Source organism: Dryobates pubescens, chromosome 19 (assembly GCF_014839835.1).
Source record: "Dryobates pubescens isolate bDryPub1 chromosome 19, bDryPub1.pri, whole genome shotgun sequence".
In the NCBI taxonomy this organism is placed as follows: domain Eukaryota; kingdom Metazoa; phylum Chordata; class Aves; order Piciformes; family Picidae; genus Dryobates; species Dryobates pubescens.
Genome location: NC_071630.1, coordinates 15,341,538 through 15,361,881, shown reverse-complemented (window position 1 = coordinate 15,361,881; position 20,344 = coordinate 15,341,538). Strand labels below are relative to the sequence as shown.

General features: G+C 37.6%; 1 protein-coding gene across 2 annotated transcripts in view; it reads left to right on the top strand.

The window, feature by feature from the left end:
* The window catches only part of DPY19L3 (dpy-19 like C-mannosyltransferase 3), a 31,250-nt gene extending 15,550 nt beyond the window's left edge, over nt 1-15,700 (top strand). The window contains exons 11-19 of one of the 2 annotated variants that reach the window (XM_054169970.1): nt 526-599; nt 852-1,010; nt 1,481-1,603; nt 1,961-2,072; nt 3,067-3,123; nt 6,663-6,745; nt 12,989-13,121; nt 13,654-13,812; nt 14,413-15,700. In XM_054169970.1, the coding sequence (XP_054025945.1) occupies nt 526-599; nt 852-1,010; nt 1,481-1,603; nt 1,961-2,072; nt 3,067-3,123; nt 6,663-6,745; nt 12,989-13,121; nt 13,654-13,812; nt 14,413-14,574 (1,062 nt within the window). In that variant the 3' untranslated portion in view covers nt 14,575-15,700. Of the gene's footprint in view, nt 1-525; nt 600-851; nt 1,011-1,480; nt 1,604-1,960; nt 2,073-3,066; nt 3,124-6,662; nt 6,746-8,895; nt 9,043-12,988; nt 13,122-13,653; nt 13,813-14,412 lie in introns of those variants that run through there. The other variant, XM_054169971.1, reaches the window with a different exon arrangement.
* The last annotated feature ends 4,644 nt before the right edge of the window (nt 15,701-20,344 follow it).

Genomic DNA, 20,344 nt, shown 5'->3' with positions numbered 1-20,344 from the left:
TTTCATAGTAAGATATGATAAGTCATTAAACTAAAAAATACAGCTAAAGCAAACTTGTCCTGGATAATATTTATCAGTAAGTAGGAAACTGAACCTAAAAGATATGATAAAAAGTAACTAACTTGCCCTTTGGACTACAAGACCATAATTACAAGCTGAATGCTTATTGGATTGCAGAGTACCCTATCTGAGTAAGTCTGTGTTGCTTCACAGTTTCATTTCATAGAATCATAGAATCAATAAGGTTAGAAAAGACCTCAAAGATCATCAAGTCCAACCTGTCACCCAAGACCTCATGACTACTGGACCATGGCACCAAGTGCCATGTCCAATCCCCTCTTGAACACCTCCAGGGACGGTGACTCCACCACCTCCCTGGGCAGCCCATTCCAATGCCTAACAACTCTCTCTGTGAAGAGCTTTCTCCTCACCTTTAAATGATTAAAAAAACCTGTTTATTGTGGAAAGCTTAGTTTTTTGCTACTTAAAACACTATTTCCTTCATTTTTTTTTCCCCCTTCACAGAAAATTCTTAATCTTGAGTCAGATGAACATATATTCAAATTCCTGAAAGCAAAATTTGGATTTGGGGCAACAAGGTATGATTTAGCTGCAATTTTATTTTATTTTTTTTATGACTTCCTTAAATGAAGCCTGTAGGGTGTTCTCATCTAAAATTTTGGTGATGAATCATGTATTTTTACTTCACATTCACGTCATACATTTTCCTTTATAATAATCTGTGCAACTGTGGCTTTATAATTGCTTGGGGAAAAGAAGAAAACTTTGGTCCTTGTTTGCATGTAGCTGTGAAATACAATGACAAGGATTTATTCTACTTTTTCTTTCAGAGATTTTGATGCCAACCTGTATCTTTGTGAAGAAGCTTTTGGTTTACTACCATTAAATACTTTTTCAAGACTCTCAGATACATTACTTTTTTATGTCTACATATTTGTTCTGTTCCTTATGACAATAGGAGCTGTAATTGTTGCCTTTCAGAATCTCAGGTAAAAAAAAGTATTTTTAAAATAATGCACTCTTTTAATCTGTTTTCTCTTGTTCAGTAGTCTAAGGACCTGACAGTTGAATAGAGCAGCATAGACTATTGCTTTCCACAAGTACTGAGGAAACAGTAGGACACATTATAGAGAGATCAGGCAAAGCCCAACAAAACAGTGAAGTCTTCACTCTCATCAGAAGCCCTGTAAGCCCTGTGAGAATAGCTGCTTCAAGGCTTCATGCTTTTCTGTAAACAATTTTATCTCATTCTGAAAACATGCCATTTAAACCCATTGCATTTCCAGAAAACTAGACATGAAAGTATGCCTGCTAGTGCATCAAGTTGGTGCTATCAGGCTTAATTGTATCATAGATGACTGAGGCTTTTTAGCCTCAGAAGGATTAAATGCTTTTAAAAACCCAACTGTATGAAATGTGTTACAGAACTTAATGTAATACTTTTTATTTGTGTTATTAGTGGTTCAACTCAAGTTGATTCCATGGAAACAATGGAAGAATGCACAGTAACACTGAAACCTGATGCTGCTTACAACTTAATTCACACAGTTCTCTTTGGATGCCTGGCATTAAGCACAATGAGGTATATTTCTTTTTAATTCTACTAAAGGCTTTTTTAGACAATTGAGCATATTTGGAGAAAAGCGCAAAATACGAGGACCACAAACTCATAGGATCATGAAACTACTTTCTCCCCCTGGTGTGTTTGTGCTTGTATACTGAGGTATTTCCCAAAGTCCTTCCAAAAAGAAAATTTGGAAGTTTGGAAGCATAGATTTTCTCAAGAGCACCTAATAAAGTGCAAAGTCAGTCTTTTACTCAGTTATTTCAGAGTACAGAAAATCCAAGAGCCCCGTGTTCAGAATTTCCCTAATACAACTGCTTTCAACATGGCTTAGCAATGTTCAGAAGATCAGCAAAATTTTCTGTATTCTTCCAGAATGAAGTACCTCTGGACATCCCACATGTGTGTTTTTGCATCTTTTGGCCTGTGCAGCACAGAAGTCTGGAGACCTATCCTGAGGTGTATTCATCTCTACACTTCCCAAAGGGTTAGTGCTATACTCACAGCATTTCATGGAATTTGGTTTTGCTCCCTATCTAAACCAAATCACAAAAGAACAGGGATCTGCTGCAGAGAGTCCAGTGGAGAGCCACAAGGATCATTAGGGAACTTGAGCATCTCCCCTTTGAAGAGATTCAGAGATCTGGGGCTGTTTAGTCTTGAGGAGACTGAGAGGGGATCTGATCAATGTCTGTAAATATCTGAGCGGTGGGTGTCAAGTGGAGGGGCCAAGCTTTTATCAGTAGTAAGACAATGCATACAAACTTGAACAGTGAAGATTTCACCTCAACAGGAGGAGAAACTTCTTTACGTTGAGGGTGGCAGATCACTGGAACAGGCTGCCCAGGGAGGCTGTGGAGTCTCCTCTGGAGATTTTCAAAACCTGCCTAGATGCATTCCTGTGCAGACTACACTAGGTGATGCTGCTTTTGGCAAGGGGGTTGGACTTGATGATCTCTGGTGGTCCCTTCTAACCTCTAACATTCTGTAAATCTGTGAAATCAAAACTTAGAATTGTAAGACATTGTAGTCCTCTTAAAATGAATATATCTGAAGTACATTCTGTAAATTTAGTAAATAAAATGTATTTTCTAATGGTCTATACATTAAACAATTCCATCTGAATACACTAGATGGCATTATAGATGTGACTATGAAAAATAACCACAGTTTTACTAAAATAGTCTTGGTGACCATATTAAGAAATTATCATCAGTCACCTTTACAGTCTGTGACACTGAATCATGTAGGGTTTTCTTCTATGGAGAAGATAGATTTAAGTATACAGAAATAAATCTGTCATATTTGACATGTCTATATTAAGGAGTTTACTTGAAAACTAAATCAGAGCATGTCTTAATTCAAACTCTGTAAATCCCACCATATAAAAAAATATGTCAGATGCCAATACATTAAAAATTAAGTCTGTCCAAATGAATGTATCAAAATAACTGATGGGTTTTTTCTGCAATTTCTCTTAGATGCATGTGATTAAGTATTCTCTACCCATAGTTACATTGCTATACATTTCATATAAGGTAAGACATTTTTCTTCTCAATGTTTTGGCATTTTTTTTTAAGTTGCATTTTCCTTTTCTCATAAAGGGGTTTTGTTTTATAAAGAATTACATGCAAGATTTGTAGCTGAATTTTAAAATTTGGGATAGAGTACCTGAAGTAGGAGTACCTTTATGCCTATGAAACACTATGTAAAGGATCAGTTTGGTTCATTTGTTCCAAAGTAGCTTTTCCTAGATACACCTGTTTGTCTGATTGCATACAATCAGTTACCAGGTGTTACTTAAATGCATAATTTTATGGGCATAATTTTATGGAAATGTAAGTTGCCTGGTTTGGTTTTACCTAAATTGCAGATAAGATTCAGATAGTTAAATCGAGTAATTAGTCATTGTAGGCACAAAAATTATCTTAATGTTCTATTCTGCTGTTCCTCATCTCCTATGTTCTATAGTATAGAATTGTTAAACTCATCAAGTACTTATCTTTGTTCTGTCCCAGAAACAAATTAATCTAGTCAAACATTCAAATGTATATACATATTTAAAATAATAACTTGTATGAGATTATTAGTCTGTCAGTTTGTCACATCAGTGGGGTTTAGAAGATTAATTTAATGGGTATAACATTGTCTTTTGACCTGCATTTACAAAGACCAAACAATCAGATGCTACTTTGATGAAGAAGTTATTTATGCAATACTTAGTGTGAGATGAGAACATTTCTGTTAACTACCTTCAGAGAAACTCAAGGCATTAGTGAAGCTTAACAGCTGGGAAAAGTGCTAATGGAGTTCACTCTGGAAGTCTGTTCACTCTTTTAAAACAGTGAAACAAAAAGTTAGAAAAGACTGAGTTTTTAACAAAGTTATACTAATGTATTCCACTTACATTTTCTTATTATTCTGCTAGTGGACTTCCTAGGATTTATTTTTTCCCATTGGTATGCTGGTTAGGGAAATCATTTACCATTTTCATCATCTCTGAAAATGATAGAAATAATGGTGTTTCTCTTGACATGGGTGATGCCAAGAGCATGACATTCTAATAGATCAACTGGGAATAATTTTCCTCCCACTCTTCATGAGCAGATGTGAAGTTCCTAAACCCTGTCAGATTCAATTCTGAAGTCAACGTAAGTCACTGATTTTCATAGGCTTTAGATCAGTCATTAGTTATGCTCAGTCTGCCTGAAAAGCATCTTTTTTGTCTTTCTTCTTAATGTAGGAAATAACTTTTACTGACATGGAAAATGTTTCAAACCTTTCAGTAGGAATAAAGAAATACATTGGCTTTCAGGATTTTTTTTTGTCTTAAGTCTGTTCTTGCAGTTCAGCAGCCAGGGGAGTGAATGTATCTGTGTGTTTGTCTTTTCTGCAAATCTGTGAGAGTTAGTGACGCTCCAGGAAAGGATCCTGCTTGACAGGCAGATAAGGCTTCTCACCAGGTTTTCTGACAGTGATCAGAATAAAAATTCTTACTGAGAGAGATCCAGAAAGTATCCATTGCTTCTGGGAGAATGTGTTTATATATTCTCTCTCTCTAAAACCTTCAGAAACAACCTGACAATGCCAGTAGATTTCAATAACAGTCTTGCTTATCTCTGTCCCTTCCAGATAAGAATTCATCTGTTCATGCACTGTGACTGCTCAGATTGCATGAGCAGTTTGCATACTTACTACAAAGTTAACTGGTCGTCATGGCTAGTTTTCTTAATCTAGTAGTAGGGGAATTTTGTATTTCATTACCTGCTATGGTTGCAATTGTCAGAACTATTCTTTATGGCTGTTTCTCAAAATAGGAGTTTTATGGGATTATTAACCTAATCCTGAATAAGCTAATGAAAGCCTCTTTTGAGGCATGTGGTTAATACAGTCCAAAATACATCACTAGAGCAGTACTTCATGAGACACAGTTGTAGCTACAATGTTGGCTTTGTTTCAGACACAGTATGGTTTGAGACCTGTAAGATGTCTATAATTCTGTTTACACAGGTTGTCTTCATTAGTGTAGCACAAACATCTTTTAGATCAGGCACTGAAGTATTTCTGTGTACTTCAGTTCTGCTGCAGGTAACACAACATGTATATAATGCAGCACTAAACATTGCTTATGTTTCACTTAATGTGCTTTAGGTAGATTTCAGCTGTATCTGTGTCCATTGCATTTAACTTCTCAGTAGAGTAATACCCATCAATTTGTGTCTATGTGTCTGTCATTCTTAAGTAAATTGCTGGCATTTAAAATCAGTTCCCTAGTTTCAGCAAGTCTTCCCAAAACTGTATGGTTACCATACTGCCATAACTATCTTTTGGATGCTTCTCAGTCTACCAGCCAGTATTACTTTAACAAACATATCAAGTAAACAGTTAAATCTTAATTGGTCCAATTATATCTTCTCCTCCCCAGTCCTCCTATATCATTACAGTTCTAGTGAAAGAACGCCTATTTTTGCTAAATATCTCAGCAGCTTCACATTCAAATTTCTTCTGAAGCCTTGGATGGATATCATCTAAATTGGATGGTTTATGGCTTTTTGGATTGTCAGGCAGGTTTTCTTACACTTTTCCCCTGTGACATTTCAGTTAAGCAAGCCAGCAATCCTTACCTAAGTAGTTTTGCAGAAGGTTTCACCATAACACCTCTGAAGTAAAGACTGGTGCAAAGGCTTGGTGTGCTCTCTCTTAATTGCTCCCTTTTCCCCTTGAATATGCACTAACATAAATAACAAGAAACCCTTAAGTAAATCTTTGTTCTGTTAGCTTTTTTAAGAGGAGGGTTAAGCTTTTCAGAATCAATTTCAATCCTTATTTCTCTCCTACAGGTTTGATTTTTGTATTCTTCAGTAAGTTTTGAAACATTTTCACCCCAGTGCTCTACTGGATGTTGCCATTCAGTCACACTTTTCTTTTTACCTTCAGTGGATCTCTCTTAATTCAAACTTCTGAAATGCCATTAATGGCATCCACAACATGTCTGGTGATTTTAACTTCTGATACAGATTTCCTACCATTTTATTTTTTTGTAAGTTGCCTTTCCAAACTGAATGTTAATTCCTGGGGCCTTTCCTTCTCCTGTAATCATAGGCATTATTTAGTATCTTGGCTGTTATATATTGAACTGTCTAAAGATGCCTCTTTATCTTGTTCCTTTTCTTAACAGCTTAAACATTAACATGCATCCTATCCTCCACAGCAGTTGCATCCTGGTAACTTTTGGGTTCCCATTAATTTTAAGATTTGTATGTTGACTGATCTTAACTAACAGAGTTCTGAAAACTTCGCTCCAGCAAGAGGTGCATCCAAGAAAAGCTGTTCTCAGGATCACCAAGAGTGATAAATTCTGTGTCTTCTGGTCATCTGGAAGGACCTGCTGGTCGCAAACTCTGAAACTGTTTTCTTTCTGCAATGACAGCCACCTATCTACCTAAAAGAAGGATGGATATGCTTATGTCTTGCAACTTATCCATCAGCTGGGCAAGATCAGTTACCAGCTAAGAAGAAAGGCATTTCAACATCCAGAACTTGTCTTCAGTTTGTTTTATTTTGTTTCCATTATAGTTCTGGCCAGGAATAATGGATGAATTGTCAGAGCTGAGAGAATTCTATGACCCAGACACTGTGGAGCTGATGAACTGGATTAAGTAAGAGGATTTTTTCTCCATTTAAGTTAAATGCTATTTGTGTAGATCTAATGTTCTTAGTTATAGTGTTCTCCTTACTTGTCAGAGCTCATCAGTGAACTCTAGTGACCCATGGAGATAGTCAAGGATGAATGGGCTATTGAGAGGTTAGCATATTAAGGGCTGTCCCCCAGACTGCTTGGCTGTGGTTCAGTGTCCTGGTGGTGTGTTGCATGTGCATCAGGGAACCTGTTGACTCCATTTGCTTCTATAAGTACATACAGCTTTCTCAGCTGAATGAGGTAAACTTGGAGATATCACACTTCTACCATTGTATCATAACAACTTCTTTACATTAATAGATCATTGAAGTAAAATAATTTTACCTCCCCTCCTCCCCCCCTCCCCCAACCTGGTGTCCTTTCTGGTTTCCGCTTTATAATTTAAAAAAGCTTGTTGTAGGATTGGAAAATCTGTACTCTATAGTGTTTCTTGAACTTAAAAATAACCTGAATTGTTTATGCTTATTAAAACTAATTTGACCCTGTGTTCTAAACTGTAAGCAAAATAGTTGTAATTGAACATGATCTTGTCATAGCTAAGCATAGGTGCAAAGTCATGAGCTAACCATTCAAACCCCACATCATCATTTCTGCTCTCTCACAGAGTATAGGAAGGGGTTTTCTTAGGTGAAAACAGTTTAGAATACTGCATGTAGAAGGTCTTGAGAGAAAGGGACAGGATGTTCCTTGGAGGACTGTGAATTTAAGGGATATGTTCTTTATTTACAGTAACCACTAGAACTTGGAGGTTAAGTTCTACTTATTTTGAACTCTGACAAATATTTTTTTCCCCCAGAACATGAAATGGAAGAAACCATTCTGAAAGTAAACCTGAATGTATTACATTTAACGTTAATCTGTTTGAAGTATTTCCTTGGAGCTCTGTGTTGTGTTTTCATATGGAATGAACTTCAGTGAAAGCAGTTGCCCTGCCTGTTCTACCCATAGCAACATATTTACACTCAATAGTGTTGTAGTTCTTTAATCCATAAACTAGAAGTAGTAATTTAGAAACAACATTTATTACAAGCCTTCACTGACTTATTTTGAAGGCAGGCCATGGGTTTTTTTCCATTATTTAGACTCTTTGAAGCCATATTGACACATCCTTGTGACTAATGTTTACTAGCCAGTTCCATTTAGCAGTCCTGTTTTATTAAAAGAGGGTAAATGTCTGATAGTTCAAATCTCCTGTGTACAATATATAGAGTTATAGATAGATTCATACATAAAATATGCATGTGGAGTTATTCCTAGCCATGAACTGGATTTGACTGGATCCAATGAGAATAATTTTTCATACTTTCCTAGTGCTGAGAATGCTAAAGTGGTGCTTGTCCTCTTTTCATTTTAAGTCATGACAGACAATTACAGGGGGAAATTTTCTACTTAGAATTTATTGTGTATAGAAATACTATTCCTGTAAAGGAGATTTAATTATCTGTGTTTGAAATACAAGTCAACAAAATTTATGGTAAGTTTCTCAAAGTGGGACAGATTTTCTTTAGCTTTGGTGTCTAAGAAAAAATAATTTACCAAGACTTGACAGTTCTGTTGTAGTTAATGAGCTGTCAAGGCTGGTGTCAGGAACTAATCATTCATTATTAAAACTCAGTACGAGAAACTAATGTGTCATGTATAGCGGTGAATTAGGAATAGCTCATCTGTCTTGCAGTCTCCCCTCAACAGGAAAACCCTTCTGTCTGATTAGATCTAAGTGCACAATAACTTGCCCAAATACACAGTCTGAATGATAGCCAGCTATTAGTCTGTCCACTGTTGAGTGTTGCAGATGTATTTTTCACTCTTCCCCGTACTAAAACTACCATAGTGTTTTCAGGAAGATATACTGCTTTATATCCTTACAGTGAAGTACTGCATAGTATGGGACTGCATCTGTTGCAGAGCAGAATTTTTTGCATAATGATCTTGCATATCCCAGTCTCTTGCTTTTTAACTACAAACAATGTCATCTTCTTAGCTTTTTTTTTTTTTAAAGAAAAAAAAAGTCAAGAAGTCCTGCTAGTAACCCAGGGACAGTTCACAGCTGTGTTCCCAGATGGGAGGTATATTAAAAAGAAAATCTTAGTTTTGGTCTTTCTCCCTAAGACAACAGGAACAACATGCTCATTTGTGAGATGGGGAAGACTATCTGTAGAATGAGCAAATCAATAGCGTGAACTTCCCTACTCTGTTTACTTCTGGTAAGTGTTTAAGAAGCAATGTCTTCTGCCTTTAAAGGGGAAACCTGTCTAGATGTGTGGAATATTTCATAAGCAGTTACCACCAAAAAACAAACAAACAAACAAACAAACAACTCACAGAAACTTAGAAATCTCAAACAACAGTGGAAAAGTTATCGCAGGCTGAGATTTGGCAGAACCTAGTTGGACATCAGCAGCATTTGAATCAGGCAAATTGTTATATTAGTGGAAACCCCACAAATTTCCCAAAAGCTCCTAAGGTTACCAAAATGAAACACCCACATTTCAATGCTAGTTCTTTCATTTAGTAATTTCTATGAATGGCTATATTTTAATTTCAAGACAGCTCATAAATTTTAACTTGTAACTTTTCATTCTTACTTGCATGCTTGATTTTGAAGGGCAATCACACCAAAACCAACACATATTCCAGACTTTAAAGGCAATGTTACACTTCTAACTTACTTTTTTTTTTTAAAAAAAAGTTATTGTTCTTAAATTCTTGGGCTTATCTTTTGTCACTGACTGATTCATCAGTAGAATTCAGGCATGAACTTGATAGCGCCTGAGAATTAGGCTTGTGCCAACTGTGTAGGCGCACTCCTTTCTGTGTACAGAATGTGCATGCATAAAATTGAGGCTGGGACTAGAAAAAGAAAATGCATCTTGTTGCTCGCTCTTTGTGGCTGTCATTTTCCATTTTTTGCAATTTTCAGTCTTTCCAAACCAGAGGGAAAAAAAAGAACCATGACACTTTGACTGAATGTGCTTTACTGCCTATCATGTGCAGCTAAACCTGTAGCATTTTCATATAGCATTCTGCAAATAAAAATACCTGAAAGGGGGAAAAAAAGAACTGTTAACATGGCATGTTTGAGACCCCCTTTTGAGAATCTCCTTTTCTCAAACCCCTTTGCTTTGTACGTTTGTATCACACCAGGTACCAGGTACTTGATGCTTGGTGCCGTGGTTTGTTTAGGTGGGTTGGATTGGTTGATGGGTTGGACGTGATGATCTTGAAGGTCTCTTCCAACCTGGTCTATTCTGTTCTAGTCTATTCTAAAGGAATAATGTGAGATTAGGTGTTACAGTTTTGAAAGTGAACTATAATGTTCAACTCTGGAGGACTTTTAATACCAATTTTATTTCTAATGATCTAAACTACAATTGCAATGTTGGCCATTTCTGTAAAACACCCTTAAAAGCAACTCACAGTAATTGTTTAGCAGCTTAAGAGAAAGAATTGTTACCATTTTTAGAGTCTGTGAAAGTAGTTCCTGTAAAACCCTTCTGTTTTTAATGAATTATTCTTTAGTGTTTATGTAATTCTCTAACTTCTTAAATGTAGGTAAAGAAAAGCTTCATACAGTGTATTATAGTGCTTAGTTTACCCATTAGTTCAGCTGTAATTAACTTGTTGAAAGCATAGAGCTTCAAAAATAAATGAGATTATTTGTTCAAAATGCCATCAGGTCTTCTTGGAATGAAATTTAAATTATATAATGTAAATCAGTTTGACCTGTAAGGCCTTATCATTATGTAGTGACATTTTGTACAGAACAAATTGTTTGCAGGTTGGGCAGAGTGGTATGGAGCTTGGCAGAAAGCTAGAAAAACAAATTATCCTTTCATTTTATACATCATTTGCTCAGACATTTGTAAAAATTGCTTCGTTTTTCTATAATAGAGAAGTGTCATTCAGTGGGTTGAAGCACATCAGCTACTTTGGCTACAGACCACAGCAGTTAGTGTCTGACTCAGGAGTATTAGAGAATGACACCTGCATGACATGTAAAAAGCAGTCTGGACCTGAAGACTCAAGCGTTCACTGTCCAGTCTCCTGCCAGTGGCTTCTTCAGAAGATAAATGCTTAGAAACAGCAGCTGAAGTTCTCTAGGATACAATTAAGGAGGGCAGATGCTGCATGAAGCTCAGTGTCACCTCCCAGTTTCTAAGTGTCTGTCTGCAGCAGTGAAATCCAGTGCCAGGTTTGTGTGCTTGACCCAGTAAAGCGTGACGAGAAAGTGCCTCCAGTAGCTCTGGTAGCATTTGTTGGTCTGGGAATTGTCTGAGCTGGCCCCAGTAAAACATAGACAGTGATAGATCTTAAAGCATATAGTTGTCTAGAACTTCAAACATGTAAATCTGAGGCTCAGAGAAACATCTGGAATACCAGATTTTGAGCTGCAACCAGGCCCAGATTGCTTTTGAGGTACAGGAGGAGGAATAAATGCTGGTAAATAATAAGGAATGTGCTCACCTATATTTCACCCCTTTTGGAAAGGGAAGGAATTGAACCCTTCACCTTCTACATTTCTGATGAGGATTTTTACCAGTAAGTTATGGAAAAAGGGCACTGTCACCATTTCTTCTAACTTTCCTACATAAGAAAAGAGGCTGCAGGCTGTTTCTTGGTATCTTTTTCTATTCTTTGTGGGTTTGCCTTTGGTACTTGTTGTAGGGGTTTGTTTAAAGAAAGTTTGAGTCTACAAGTTACCATCATAATGAGCTCTTCAGGAATCAGAGGTGCAGGATGGCTGTGGCAAGGCCAATCAGGAGATAAGCACTGCAGAGCGTTATAGAATTTGAACTAATCTTGAACAGAAAGAAGAGACTTTTCACACTAGAAGTTTCCTGGCCTGGGCATAAACACAGAAATATGTTGAAAATGCTTTGAGAATCATCATTTTCATTTAGGTATCTTAAGTTCTACCAAGTCCTTCTGTGAATCTAAGTACACATTCTTTTCAGCTTAGTCCAAAAAAATTTTGCTTTCCTGTGGTGTATCAGTAAAGTTAGACTGGCCTGTTAAAAATATTATCTCTGTCCTGCCTATATGAGATTACGGTACCAGTGCAAGAATTTTTAGGTAGAGTTTGTGATTATTAATTCCTTTGCTAAGGATAGTCTCTTGGAAGGTGATAGTAAAATTTAATACTGGTCTCTTACCATTTTCAAGCTGATTGTGGAGCTTAACAAAGACTGGATATATAGCTGCAGTTTCAAAAGCTCCCTAAAATGCACCCCTAAGTTACTTCACCACTATAGATGGCATATGTACATGTATGTGAATGTTAGGCAACTATTCACATTCGTTTATCATTTAACTTTACCTGATTTCATGTAGCTTCTCTCTGTTATTTCACTCTGACTATTTTTAATTAGCCTAATCATAGCACTATTTGTTGCCTGGCATTTTCACTATACCCTTTCCCTACACCCTTCTGTTGTGTCTTTACATACATTTTACATTGTAAATTTCTTGAGGGGAAGGTGAGAAAAAAAAATACCTTTTTTCTATTAAAGGTATTTAAACAATGCTGAGATACCAAGAGCTGTTATTTAGGTAACAATTCTAGACATTGGCTTTGAATTTCAGATGAGATCACAATACCAGTAATTGACAGCATTTCTATCTGGCATGCCCTGCACCTACACCACCCCACTTTCTGCAAATGGAGTGACTTTGTTTCACAGTTCTTCTCCCAGTGTTGTCAGAACAGGAGAAATAATGTCATGCACAACAAAGTTTTCATTCCAAGTGAATGGTGAATGGACAGGAACACGAAGTTTTAGCATGCAGACTAAATAATCCATTTTCAGTAGAATACCTTACATATCAGACTCAAGTCTAAGTCACACTGAGTTCCTTGAAATATTAAAAGATAACCCAATGGATATAGAAATTTACAAATATTCAGGATTTATATGAACCCAAGCATTAGGAGAAATATGGAAGTAGTTTGAAATTTTAAGGATCATGTTATCCCTAAATTTCCTGATAGTGCATAGTACATTTTTTTTCTTTGCAGTTACAGTATTATCATGATTTGTCTGCTACATATTTGAAGAAAACACAGTTGCTTGCACACTTTGCTCACTGAACAGAGGAGAGGCAGAAAAATATTTTTATAGTCTTTTTTTTCCTTCTGATCTGTAACAAGCAATGCAAAAATGCCTCTACAGAGACTTCCTCAGACTTATCAACATTTCTCTAGGTCAAACACTCCAAACACAGCAGTGTTTGCTGGGAGCATGCAGCTATTAGCAGGAGTCAAACTCTGCACTGGACGGACCTTAACTAATCATCCCCATTACGAGGATAAGAATCTAAGAGAGAGAACAAAACAGGTAAGAGTATTCTGACTAAAGTAATTGTTATACATAACAGTGGCTCCATTCCAGGAAACACATGCAGTTACTAACAGCACACTGCAAATGCCATCAGGTGCTTTACTAACTGAACTAACTTACTTTACAATAGAGTTCTATAATTTAACTTCTGTGCAACTTGTAGTACTTCAGGCATCTGCTAACTCATTTCTGACAGCTGGTATATGTATGAAGAACTCAAGCTAGTTCTGAGTGAACTGGTTTGGGTGCTGTTGGTATTAATAGATCTCCTGCCCAGTTTGGCTGTTAAACTCATATGGAGCATCTCTTGATTTGCTTGATAGGCCTTTCAGGTCCCAGAGTAGCACGTAACGTTTTATACAGACACCACTCCCAAGAAACTCCACACAAAGCTGGGGAGAGGGAGATTGTTTTACACTACCTATTTCTATAATTTAGATGTTCTCTGGTTCAAGATGAAGGAATCATGAGAATGTAAACAAAGGAATAGTCTTAGTCTGTTTGACAGCTCAGTTTTCTTCTTCTATAGATTTATCAGATCTATGCCAAGAGATCTCCTGACGATGTTTACAGAATACTGCGATCCTTTGGCACAGACTACGTGATCCTAGAAGACAGCATTTGTTATGAAAGAAGGCACAGTAGAGGCTGTCGGCTACGTGACTTACTAGATATAGCTAATGGCCATGTAAGTATTATAGACAGGATCTGTAACTTTTTCTTACTAGAATCATGATTTAGAGTAGCCTGGGCTCTGTCAACTTTGATACGAGTGCGAGAAGTAAAAATCTAATGAAGCCTTTAGACATTCTCACAATCACCTGGTTGAGCATTGCTTGCTTTTAATGGTATTTGATGGTTTGGAAAAATAAAGAAGAGGAATTCAGCCTAGGCAAAATAAGCAATCACTTCCTGGTGAGCTTCAGGTCAGCAGTACACTAGGAATGCTCCCTCTCAAGAGTGTAAAATCATCTCATGACTTCAATTCCTGCAGGACCAGTGGACTGTTGTAGTGCTCAGTTTTGTCAGGGGAGTTCTCAAGTATTTCTGGGCTACCGTGGAACCACAGCAAACCACATAAGCCAAAGCAGATATGTACCTCTGAGAAATCAGCTTTACCCATAATACAGATGATGCTATAAATCTTAACTGCTATAAGATTATTTTTCTCCCCCTTTCAAGCAGTCACAAATCTCACCAGCCTGAGGTTATTTCTTAGCTTCTTGTTATTGCCTGTAACTGTGAATTGACTAAAGATATCTCACAAATCTGTTCAATTTCATTACAGATCATGGATGGTTTGGGAGAGAATGAACCTGATCTGAAACCTTCCTTGTATCCTCGCTTCTGTGAGGAAATTAAAAGGAATCTGCCTTCTTACACCACACACTTCACTAGAGTGTTTCAAAACAAAACATTCCATGTTTACAAACTTGCTAAGCATAAATAACGTTTTCAACCATGGCTTCAAGTTCAGTATTTTAGTGCCAGGATTCACAGTAGAAGATGCAGAAGAAGTTTACAAAGATGTGGCATTTGTAAGACATTTTACATAGACAGTTCCTTGCTTAATTACTTTGACTGGTTTTATTTCTTTTTTTTTAGACAGTTTAGTTCTTACAACATTCTTGATGTTGGCAACATTTTCATAGATCCATAAATAAATGCTAGCAGGGACCATTTTGATTAGAAGATCTGACCTTCTGTATACCTAGGGTATAATTGTTTTCCAGTTTGAACTGATTGGAAGACATACAAAATGAGCAGCCTGCATGACCACTGCAGAACAGGTGGCCTGTGAAGTTCTGCTTGGCAGTTTGGATTTTTAGCATAAAATGGTAGAAATGCAGTGAAAGCAGGCCATGCTGCTCCTGTAGGAGTATGCATTGCCTTTGTGAATCCTGAAAATAGTCACAAATTTTGACTTTTGTCTTACAGCCTGATCCTCTTTGACTGCTCTTTCAGTGCCTCTTTTTTGAATTCTTTGGGAGTGTATGCAGATGTGAGTTTCCAAGCTTGTGAGTGTGATTGCAGAATCAGCACACCTTTGATGAGTAAAACAGTCGTCGTCCAACATTGTAGTGATACAGAAACATACTGTTTGTAACATTAAGCATTTAATGATGGAGTGTTACGTGTTTCTGATGAGAGTTAGGGGTAGAGCATGCTTGATACACATTGCATGTTTGTATCCTTGTAAAATCCCATAACAAACAAAAAACCCCCAAATTTCTCAGCTTGGATTCTCAGAAAACTAATTTCTGTGTTTGCTTTCTGAACTACAGGGGATCCTTTTCTCCCCAGTAGGCTGCCAAAATTGAGCACTGCCAACCTTATAAAATAAAAAACTCATCTCTAAAATCAGAGAGAAATGTAGGTATTTTATCTATGTTCAAGCATTGGAGTTTTGCTCTAACTCATTTTAGACACAAAGCTATATATTTTAGCACAAAGTCATTGTGTCCTTGCTCTTTATCCTAAGAAATGGACTAGAGTTATTTTCAGTTCTCTTTGAGGATGAAGTGAACAGGCCACAATCCTGAGAATTTTGTCATTTGTTTGTACTCTTTGTCTTTTTACGGGCTAGAACTTCGTGAATTGTGTTGACTTTCTAAATGCTATGTAGCTAACACACAGCTTTTGCTGTGTTTTAACACTGCTTTGAGTTTGTATCGAAATTAGAGATTAAATCTGACTGCAAGTCTTAACAGTACTCTCCAACTTTAATTAGACATCCACTAGGATCATTTGTTTCTTAGAAAAACAGAGTTGTAATAATCAAGTGCCTCTAGGCCAATGTTGAATTAACATTTGAACACCTATAAGAGTGTTTGTGGCCTGTGCAAATAACTCAGTTATAATAATTACCACTGCAATTAATTTCTAATGATAGGAAACTTAAAGTGCTACTGATGGCAAACTCTGTGTTTAATTGAATCAGGGTGTGTAATGAGATTAGCTTTCACAACTGAGCTCTGTTCCATTTCCAAATGATTTAAATGTTTTCCCTTTTCAGTTGTGCTAAGGTAAATTACTGAGGAGATGTAGATGGTTATATCACATGCTCAATTCTATGTTCAGTAAATACTCATCAAATCATGTTCAACTTCTTTCTGCATTTTCATGCTAACACAGAAGGAAAGTGTGCTTTAGTCAGAATATTTAAATCAAACATTGACAGTAGCTAGGTTGTTAAACTGAGCAACTGAAACTCCTGAGTAATTTCTAGCCTGTATCCTTTAATGAGGTTGGAGACCACTGCAGTTTAACATAATACAATAATCAAACATTTTAATCAGTATTAAAACTTTAATTAGGCCTGTAATGATGCATGCCTGTTCTTACTGAAAGCATGGGTCAGTGAATTCCTCAATGAGTGCCTTACAGTAATTGAAAACAAGCACACGTAAGGTGAAGTATGTCTCAGCTGTATTGTCCTATTTTAAAATGTGGTTGTATCTTTGTTTGAAGGTGCAGTGACTGCCCTCTGACTGACATGAGAGCTCCCAAGTGCCAGGGCGCTTGGGATCTCATTTTGAGAATTTACTTGTAGGTAACAGTTGAGACTAAGAAGCCCTCACTGTAACAGTATATTTTAAACAGACTTTTTTAAAAGCACCATCTCTAACGTTGCCAAAGGAGAAATGTAAACTTTTTGTAAGAACCACCACAGTAACCTAATTTCTTTGTGCAACACAAACGTCTCCCATAGAAGCACACCAGACATTGTAAGTATTAGATACAAACTATTTTGGAGCTTGCTCAACTCCTGCCATTCACAGTCTTCAAAGCCTAGCCAGCTTGTGACACTTTTCAGCAGCAGTTCCTGTATCAGAAAGATGTAATGCTAAAGGACAGGGCCTATTTGATGGCTATGTAGTGCAGCATCCCAAATAACAGTCTCCCTAAAACAGTAAGATAAGACATGCCAAGGAACAAAGCCACTTACCTGCTCAGAGGAAAGCAGCATACAGCATTTGGAGAGAAGCAGCAGCTGCTTCTGTGTCTCTCATTTAAAGGCTTGCCTGCCAAAGCAAAGCATGCTGGGGAAGGCTGGAGCAGTGGTGAGTAGTCAGTGCTGGCTGAGGTGTGGGGCTGCTTGGGAGAATGCCTGTGTTCCCTGTTCATAGATGCATAAGAGTCTAAGACTTCTAGGAGGTAGGTGGTGTTTTAGTTGCCTGATAATTAATTTTCTCTACTTCCTGTGTCCTTGTTGTCTTATTCACATTAAGAATGGGGGGGGGAGAATAAAATTAAATAACTGTACCTGTTACTGAGCTACATCATCCCAAAGCACCTTACTTCCAGGTGATCGCTGTGGCGTCACTGTTTCATTGTATTAAGTATCATCCAGCCCCAGGAAGAACCCTGGTGGCAATGTGTTTACTGGTCTTACAAAGAATTAGCAATGGGAGTGGCACCATCATGACTTCTTGTATATGCTGCCTGTGGTCTGCAAGGACTTTTAATATGTGCATTACTGATGGAATTGTGGTATGAATTACAGTTTTCTTAGATTGCAGATACAAGACGTTATCAAGCAACCAGAATGTTTATAGGGGAGAAAAGCCTTTGAGATCCATATTTTCATTACTTGTTTCCATATTCTACCAGTGAGATCTAACATAGTTATTTTATAATACATTGTTGTAAAGAGATGTAATGACTATTGTATACTAAATAAATTGTGTCATTTGAAAAACACTTTTTGGTTGCTTTTATGTTGGGATGGACGAAGAATGGAGCATTTGGGAATTCAGCTTCATTTCAGTCCATAAGGAAGAAAGCAAAGTTATTTTTCAGCAGGAATTTTTGACTTTCCTCAAGCTTTTCCGTGCCATATAGCAGTGACTCTTTGAATCATCTTTGTGTTTTAACAGCTTGCTGGACTTGCCTGCTACAAGATAAAGGTGTGTTGGTCATGATTTTTACCAGTCATTGTCCAGCACACCATAACTTCAGCAAGGTCACTAGACTGAGGCAGTTACTCCATGTAAATACCATTTGCTTTGATCAGGAGGGATCTGCTCATTTCTGTGTTACAGCTCAAGCTTTAGTATTCTCAATGAAAAGAAGCACACATTCTTTAGGAGAGAATTCCATTATCAAGTCCTTTATTTGAACTAGGATGTCCTGACATAGGTAAGCTTTTAGAAGTCTCGGTGCAGGAGTGGCAGGCAGAAGCAGGATGTGCAGGGCTGTACCTACAACTGCCTGGCATGTCTGTTTCTCATTTGGGATGCCCGAGTGCAGTCACAACTTCACTTGTGGTACTGTTCTCAAAGGGAGGTTTGGGGGAGTTTTGTCATGTGTTGCAAGCTGGTTAATTAAATCCCCAAGAACTGGCCATGGGTTTTAGCATTTCTTTAAGAAAATTATCAAGTTTCTTCTGTTCACCTAATCCCACTCCTTTTGCAGCCATGGTTTCCCTTCTGAACCTGCTAGTACTAGCCAGTAGGTCAGACCTAAAGCCAATCAGCTTTCATGTGGCTTGGGTGCATGTTATATACTTGGAATGGTATTTTAAAAAGGGAAAACCACCAAGATTAAAGTGGTTGACAGGCAGACAGATTAAATACTAATATCCACATGATTACTTAAATTTCAGACCTGTACAAATATTTTATACTAAATAAAATGTTCTTACTACATATTTAAAGTGAGTAAAGAACGTGGAAGAAGATTACTAAAAGAACCGGATTACTGAAAATCCTACTACCTAGGGACCCAGTGGGGTTTTTATTCTCTCTTTTTTTCACTGCCCTCACACATTGCAAAGCTGTCTGTTGTCAAGCCAGCTGTTCCTGGTCTGGAGTGATGCCACTGCTACGCTGTGATAAGCTTTTTTTTCAGAAGTACTGAAGTATTTGTACGTCTAAGTGCAGAACAAGTGAAGGTAGGAGTTCAGCAATTGCACAGTAATTAGGGGAGCAGCATGCAAATTTAAACAGATAAATTAAGTGGACTGATTAGTAAATCTTAGAATGAGGAAAAGTAGTTTTTTAATAGAGCATGACAGTAGCAGATGAGTGTGTTCTGTTACTGAGATTGTATCTACACAAGGTCCTCCAGCAGTTTTGAAAACGTTTTCTGACCTTCTGTTTGATGCTGTACGTGCTGAGGTATAGCTAAGTGCAGTTGCAGGAGCAGCATGAGGTTGTGGTTGTCACTTTATTTATGTTTCCTTAAAAATTAGTGCCATAGCTGTAATAGGGGAAGAAGCAGTGGTACAGCACTAGCTCCAGGCTGGATTCCAAGTTTCCTGTTTGGGACTGTTGAGAGGAGACATCTCAACCTCAGCAAATCTGCAGCCATGACTGCACAAGCCATCTGCCTCTGTGCTCCCAGTCACCAGGTTACAGAACTGTGTTTGGCATTATTTTTGCTGTCAGTGACAAGTACTTAATGGCCCGAGTGCTTCAGCAAACGGAACCAAGGCCTCCCTGTCTCAGCATACTTTGTAGTCAGATTACTTGGGCACATTCCAGGGAAGGTGAGAGAGTTACAATTTTTTTCCCACACATAATTTGTTGAACTGTGACACATTTAGAGCAAATCACCACCAGTTCCTCTGCCAATAGCATTTTGTTGCAAACCTCAACTTACTATATGCATGGGAATTGTTAACCTATGGGTAACAAAACTTGAGTAAATCTACTGAATGTAAAATTAAGGAGTTGTTCTTAGACTAATTGTCTGCCTGTTGCAAAAACCACAACCATGCAATATGCAAAAAGAAAGACCCTGGTCTGTGGCCCCCAGCCAGCTGCAGCCCTCTGAAAACTCCAAAATGGTGAGCTTGAGTCCACATCTCAGTGAGAACCATCTGCTGCTTCCTTTAACTTTTCAGACAGAACAGCTTCCATGGCTGTGGAAGTATCCAATCAAAAATGGGAAAGAATTCTGCAAAGTCCCACCTTAAATATATGCAAGGAAGAGACATCCTATACAGAAATTTTATTACTAGACACACAACACTGTACAAGCAAATAAAGGCAGTCCTTACCCCAAGGAGCTTACATACAAGCAAATTAAAATAAAACCAGACAAAATGGGAGCATATCCATAGCTGTGGAAAGAACACAAGGCATGCAGACAAAATTACTGCTATTTGGGAACAAATGGATTGGCTTTGTATAATACATTGACTTCATTTTCCATATCCTGCTCGTTACTGCTATGATCATGAAGTGCAGAAGCTGACATACCTGACTTGTGAA